Genomic DNA, 7,523 nt, shown 5'->3' on the forward strand with positions numbered 1-7,523 from the left:
TGAGACTGAACCCGGAACCATGTGGTTGGTAAGCAAGCTACTTACCACACAATATTTATGTATCAAATATATATTATATATATTTATATAAATATATGGCGGCCAGCCCTTCGCACGTGTGATTACCGCTGCTGGAAAAATCCGCAAGAGATGTAAATCCCCGCACTCAAAAGCATATTATGCCACATGAGGAGTCTTCTTTACACTGTATGTTGCATCTGATGTTATTGCACCGTTCCACACTCACTAGGGAGCAGTGCATCATGAAAACGGAACAACTGTAATAATAAATTGCTTTTTGGTACACACCGTCTTCTCTATTAATCTTTAATATATACCCAACGTGCACCCTGGAATTCTTGGACATTGATGCAACAAGGAATGCAAAGTATCGCTGATGATGCCTGCCAGCCATAAGTGGCCCGATTCCTTCCACGAAGCATCCTTATCTTCTAACAATTGTTGACGAATATTCTCAGTTTCCGTTTGATTATCTGACACATCAGCTCAGACTGTGATAAAATGTTTTACAGACTTGTTTTCAGTTTTCGGTATGCCCAGTTCTTTTATTCTTTTATTCTTTTACTTGTTTCAGTCATTTGACTGCGGCCATGCTGGAGCACCACCTTTAGTCGAATCAAATCGACCCCAGGACTTATTCTTTGTAAGCCTAGTACTTATTCTATCGGTCTCTTTTTGCCAAACCACTAAGTGACGGGGACCTAAACACACCAGCATCGGTTGTCAAGTGATGTTGGGGGGGAGAAACACAGATACACAACATATACACACATACATATATATATACATATATACGACGGGCTTCTTTCAGTTTCCGTCTACCAAATCCACTCACAAGGCTTTGGTCGGCCTGAGGCTATAGTAGAAGACACTTGCCCAAGGTGCCACGCAGTGGGACTGAACCCGGAACCATGTGGTTGGTAAGCAAGCTACTTACCACACAGCCACTCCTGCGCCTTATGTACATTCCAACTGTGGAACTGCCTTCGTGTCTACAAAATTGAGAGAATGGCTCCTTAGTAAGGGCATTGCAACAAGTAGGACAACACCGTACAATCCCACCGGGAACAGTCAAGTAGGAAGATATAATGAATGGTATTATTTGGAAGTCAGTATTACTCTCTTTGAAAACCCGAGCCCTTCCAGTATCTTCATGGGAAACAGGTCTTCCAGATGTGTTGCATTCAATCAGATCTCTACTTTGTACGTCCATCAATGCCACTCCTCATGAACGTCTCTTTAACTATCAAAGACGTTCAGCTGCAGGAACATCTATGTCATCATGACTTCTCAACCCAGGACCTGTACTTGTGCAAAGAAACAATCGCATTAGCAAGTATGACTCTATCGTTGACCAAGTTGATTTGATCGAAGCCAATCCCCAATGCGCTCACATTCGTTAGCCAGATGGTCACAAAACCACAGTATCTACAAAACAATTAGCATTATCAGGAAAAATTGAACCCAACTGATGACTTAACCCAGGCATTTGTGGTCCCTCAAGAGCCAGACAGAGTTCTAACTGAAATATCTTCGCCTCCTAGAGATAACCCTCTAAAACAAAAAGAAGAATCCCCTCAAAGAATTCGGAAAGCCCCGGAAAGGCTTGACCTATATTTTTTTTTAGGAGGAAGTGAATGTTATGCAAATTGCGCTATGATTTGAGTGACCTCCCTTGATATAAAGGGCATGCGCATTTGATGTTCAGGGAGAGAGAGAGAGTGGCCATTTTGAATAACATACATTGAATCGAGAATATTGTGGATAACACTATAAGACACTCAACTGTTGTGGACTATGACTGGAAATTAGTTTCTTTGAACCAGGGATTACTGGTGATACATAACAGCTAATATGAGAGTTTCTGTCATGGTATCTACGGCAGTATAGTTTGATCTAACAAAACATCTACATTTAATTGGGTATAAATACTACCTCACATGTTTGAAAAGATAACACATAGTTTAAAATCAGTAAATGTTTGGAAAATATAATTACCATTTGGAACAATGTCATGTCCTATACTTTCACACATTGCACCTGTAAAAGATAATTTTGATTTCAGTTTTTATATTTAATAAATTGGAGAGTTGTTCTGTTTTTTGTCACAACAATCCAACATGTCACAATAGATACAATGAAACATTATATAGAGAGATAGTATAGCTAGCAGAGTTGTTACAAAAGGTTTGACTGCAACCTACAGTACCATGCTACCTGTTATTTTTTTTTCAACTATCTAGTACTTTTCTGATGATTCTGGCCATGCCAAGAAGGCAAACCTTTGGCAACAGCTCTACTTGGGTACTCTATTCCGATATCCTTCACATCCCTCTTGATGCTATTATTATTATCATTATTATTTCATACAGATTAAACTGTTGAAAAGGAAGAATCCCTAACATCGGGCTACAACAAGTAACCTTAGATGCCAAGAGCGAAGTATCCCAGCTGTCCTTAATAACACTTTACTGGGGCTGCACAAAATTAACTTTCATGCTTATTTTCTCTATCCATCTGTTCAGATCTTTAGGGATAGTTCCTAATGCACCTATAACTACAAGGATACATTTTACCCGCACTTTCCATAGTCTCTGTAACTCAATGTCTAGTTCCTGATACTTTCTTATTTTCCCTTTACCTCTCATATTGACATTTTCAAACATTTGGAACTGTAAAGTCAATTACCTGGAACTTTCTGTTTTCTTTGTCTACTGCTGCTACTGCTGCTGCTGCTGCTAAACCAGGCCTTCTGGCTTCTATTACAATGTCGCACAACATCTTATATTTCTTACTTTCTAGCACATTACTAGACACATGCTCATACCATTTAATGTTATTATTTATTGTCCTTGCACAGCTTCTAACGCTGGAGACAGACTACAGTGTCAGCTGGTCACTACCAGTGACCTAAGGTAATACCCCTTATTTTTTGAGCACCATCCGGAGTATTCGAGCGGTTCCAACCAGTGCTGTTTGCTGCAAGTGCCCCACCCTTATTGCAGCTCCCATTTGTTCCATGTACTTCTCGAGAGTTTCACTCACTGTTTCCAGGGCTCTGACAATTATTGGTACTACTACTACCCTTTTCATCGACCGCAACTGTTTAACCTCCCAAGCTAACCTGTCATATCTATCGACTTTTCTTTCTTCTTTATCGCATACCTTGTTGTCAGCTGGGCGTGCTATATCTATGATCCAGCATTGTTTACTTTCTTTCTCAATTGACACTATGTCTGGTTTCCTATTCTATATCTCATGGTCGCACTGAATCATAAAATCCCATAGGATCTTTACATTATCATTTTCAATGATGCCTTCGGGTTTATGTTCGTTTCACTTTTTTGCTCTATCAAGTCCATACTTGTTGCAGTGTCCAATGGACAATCTTTGCTATATTGTCATGACCTCTCTTATATTCTTTCTGGGCTAGTGGCCATTTTGTCCACAAATCCTGCACTTATCACTTTCTGATGTGTTGTCCATTCTGTATTTGATGTAACTGGTTCTCAACGCTTGCTCTTGGGCAGCACAGATTAGAGCCTCCGTTTCTGGTTTTAAATCACTTTTAGTCATCCACAGCCATCTTTTTTCGCTGTTTATCTTATCTTCAACATTCCTATGAAATTGTCCAGGTATTCTTTTCTTTATCCACCTATTTTCAGCTTCATTCATTCTCAAGTCCTTATACAGAGCTTTATCTTCTGATCTAATGCTGTGTTCGCATACAATCAGTCCTTTTCCTCTTCTTTTTCTTGGTACGTAGCCTGTCTTTGTCACTTTTTGGGTGGAATATCCCACATCTAGTCAGCAACTTTCTTGTTTTTCTGTCTAAGCTGTTTAGTTCGTCTGCTGTCCATGCGATTAACCCTGCTCCATATCTAAGTAATAAAACTTCTCAGGTGTTTATAGCTTCAATCTTATTCCGTCCCTTTAATTTCGACTTAAGGATCAGTCTCAGACTACACAAGTACTCCACCTTAAATTTTTCTGTCATTTCTTTCTCCATCAATTTATTCATTTCCAATATCCCCAAGTACTTATAGCCTGTCTCTTCTATCTGCTTCATAACCTCCCCCGATGGTATCGCTAGCCCGTCCATACATTTGATTTTGCATCTCTTCAAGACTAACACACCACACATTTTTCAGTCCACACTACATTCTGATATCAGCATTGAAAGTATTCACTGCATCAACGAGGAAACTGACTTGGGATTCATCTTTACCATAAAGTCTGAGGTCATCTATGAATAACAAATGATTGACTTTTTGTTTGCAGCTCTTGAATACATACCCAGCCTTTGCTTTTCCCAAAATCAGTGTTAGTGGTATCATGCACAGTACAAGTATCAGTGGGGACAGGCAGTCCCTTTGGAAGATGCCTCTCCTGATTTCTACGGTCCCTAAACTTCTTGCATATACTGTCAGTTTCGTCCTCCACTTTGCCATACATTTTCCAACTAATCGCTCAACATTCAATGCAATACCAAATACGTTCATAAATTCCATAATCCAAGAATGTGGGATCATATCGTACGCCTTTTGATAATAGATCCATGATATGGCTAAGTTAGTTTTCCGGAGTTGATCCTTGGTACCTCTGCACTTACGCTTGCAACCTTTCTGCTCATGTGGCACGACTCCATTTTTTTCCAGATGTCCGTACATCTGGAAAAGTGGCAAGCAAGATATCAGCCTGTAATTATTATTATTATTATTATTATTTATTGTCTTTGCACAGCTTCTAACACTGGAGATGTACTACGGTACCAGCTGTTTATTACCATTGAACTAAGGTAACACCCTTACTGCAGCCCCAATTTGTTCCATGTACTTCTGAAGATTTTTACTCACTGTTTCCAAGACTCCGACAATTATTATTATTATTATTATTATTATTATTATTATTATTATTATTATTATTATTATTATTATTATTCAACGTCAGGCACAATAACAGTAGTTTGACAGAACTTGCCGAACATTTTGCTTCAAACGGCTGTAGTCCTTTTCCTGGTCAAAATATGCAACGCGCTCGAAAACGCAAGTGGTCTGTCGATATGAACAAAAAGGCAATTAATGCCATGAACAAGTCTTGCTAGACAAGAATAACGGTAAATGTAAAACTGTCGGGAAAAGATCATTAGAACTTTGGAACCAGCTGGGCATATTCCAGATTATTGAAAATGGGCTAATGAATCAAATAAGAATAATTTGAAATATTGGCTTTCCTAATGAGGCCTAGATTCAGACAGTCAGAAACACATCTGTAGTGCTGATAACCTCGAGGAGAAAAACGTAGGTGAATATCGGCGAATGCGTAGGCAAGGTGAAGTTGTAGTAGAGGAGAGGCCGTCTAATCAATATAATGTGCAGAACCCTGTATAACGAGAGGATATAACTGAGAAACCTCAGGATAAGACACGAGGATATAACAGAGACCAAGCCGGTGAATTTGAGAAGTTTTGACCAGAAGAAAGTGAAACGTGCGACCCAAAACGTTGATGAAATCCTGAACTACATTCTAGTAAAAGATCTAACGGGAACAAGGGACTTGATCAGATCCATTTCAATTTTGATAGGTGAACTGGTTGGAAAGAAAAAGAGAAAAGCAGATGGACGGAAGGAGCCATGGTAGAAGCGGAGAACTGAAGGCGACATTAAAACTTTACGTAAAGATCTGAGTCGGATAGAAGAATCATCCAAAAGGCAGTGGAAAATGCTAAAAAAAGGTACAAGGGCATATCTTGATGCAAAATGCCGAACAGAAAAGAAAGGGTTCTAAACTGCTATCGAAACCCTGAAACAATGTGTGCGGGCAAAAACATTAAAGGTGCATGTTATGGTAACTGCTGGAGAAACAGTGCATGTTATGTACCCTAAGCTCTTCCACGTAACCTGCTATACAGTTGTGCTCTAAAAGTAAAGGCTTTCTTATTTCTTTACTGCCCACAAGGGGCTAAACATAGAGGGGACAAACAAGGACAAACAAACGGGTTAAGCCGATTACATCGACCCCAGTGCGTAACTGGTACTTAATTTATCGACCCCGAAAGGATGAAAGGCAAAGTCGACCTCGGCGGAATTTGAACTCAGAACGTAATGGTAGACGAAATAGCGCTAACCATTATCGCCTGGTGTGCTAATGTTTCTGCCAGCTCGCCGCTGGCTTTCTATCCTGCAGTCGGTTGCCTGATTGTCACCGTCAAGGCTCCTACTGTAAAAAATCAAACACCGTTGAGAGCAATTCAAAACAATTGGATACACCACTCAGCTACTTGTAACTAGATGCAGTTGCTAGCATGTTCGGTGCCTGCAATTTCTATGCCAAGAACTTTACAGAAGTTACAAAAATTGTAGAGAGTTTTGAGGACAAAGGCATTTTGGTACAGAGAGCGAAAGAAGTTGTGCGAAATCCTGAGATCAGAACTAACTTCATCAAAATCAGTTTAAACTATCTGTAGTTGAAAAAGTTGATTTTGAACGGCCTTCACTATCTATGATGCTTACAAAAGCCCCAAAGAATTGAAAGTCAACAAAGACCCACGTTGCATTATAAATTACATTGATTTTAGATTCAATAAAAAACTATCTCAATTTAACTAATGGACCCCAACGTTTCACCCTTGGAGTATGGAGGTCTGAGACAATGTCAAGCGACATCAGCTGCTGCAGAACGCAGTTTTTTTATGCTGAAAAAAAATCCTTGACTGGAAGTTTTTGTCTACAAATATAAAGCATTATACCGTATTGTGCTATAATAAATTTCCACAAAAGTAATTTTTAAAAATTATTTTGATAATACACGTATATCATAAAGTAATCAGAACTAGAGTGAACTCTCTACTGTTTATAGATTTATTAATAATAATAAGGTTAAAATGAGGTTAAAATTTGTCAATAAAAGTAAAAAATAAGGTTAAAAAAGTATGAAAATAAAGTTTGAAAAGTATGAAAATAGGTTAAAATTGAGCAATTTTTAAGATTAAAGATATTACCAAAATAATACTTACAGAAGAATAAAACAAGAAATAGACTCATTGTTAGCGTTTGCATGATCTGAAAGAAAAAATGCTCAAAAATCAAAATATTTTATTTTATTGGTTTCAAATTTTGGCACAAGTACCAATCAAGCACAGGGGTCGATGTGATCGACTATTTCCCTGCCCTAAAACTCCAGGTCTTGTGCCTATAGTAGAAAAGATTATTATTAATTATTATTATTATTATTATTATTATTATTATTATTATTAGTGGATCTATTTTAAAACGAGGGTCACATTTTTCATTAATGTTTTACGTAGTGTTTTTGGTACGGAAAGACTTTCAAACTTCGTATACTTATCTATTTTGTGTTATAGAACAGAAAAATATTTTTGTATTCGAATTTATTTCATGTAAAAAATTGTCTTATTTCGATAATTTCAACCAATCACTGACAAGTATTCAGTTGTTTATATTTACTCCTTTGGCTGATTAAGCGATGTAAAGCGTATTTAA

General features: G+C 38.1%; 1 protein-coding gene across 2 annotated transcripts in view; it reads right to left on the reverse strand.

Moving 5' to 3' along the window:
• Positions 1-7,523, reverse strand: part of LOC106868859 (uncharacterized) — a 42,209-nt gene that overhangs the window by 24,666 nt on the left and 10,020 nt on the right. For both annotated transcript variants that reach the window (XM_014914304.2, XM_052977393.1), the window contains 2 exons: positions 7,037-7,082; positions 2,020-2,061 (listed from right to left, as the gene is read on the reverse strand). In XM_014914304.2, the coding sequence (XP_014769790.1) occupies positions 2,020-2,061; positions 7,037-7,079 (85 nt within the window). In that variant the 5' untranslated portion in view covers positions 7,080-7,082. The remainder of the gene's footprint in view (positions 1-2,019; positions 2,062-7,036; positions 7,083-7,523) is intronic.

This window comes from Octopus bimaculoides, chromosome 28, assembly GCF_001194135.2.
Source record: "Octopus bimaculoides isolate UCB-OBI-ISO-001 chromosome 28, ASM119413v2, whole genome shotgun sequence".
NCBI classification, from domain to species: domain Eukaryota; kingdom Metazoa; phylum Mollusca; class Cephalopoda; order Octopoda; family Octopodidae; genus Octopus; species Octopus bimaculoides.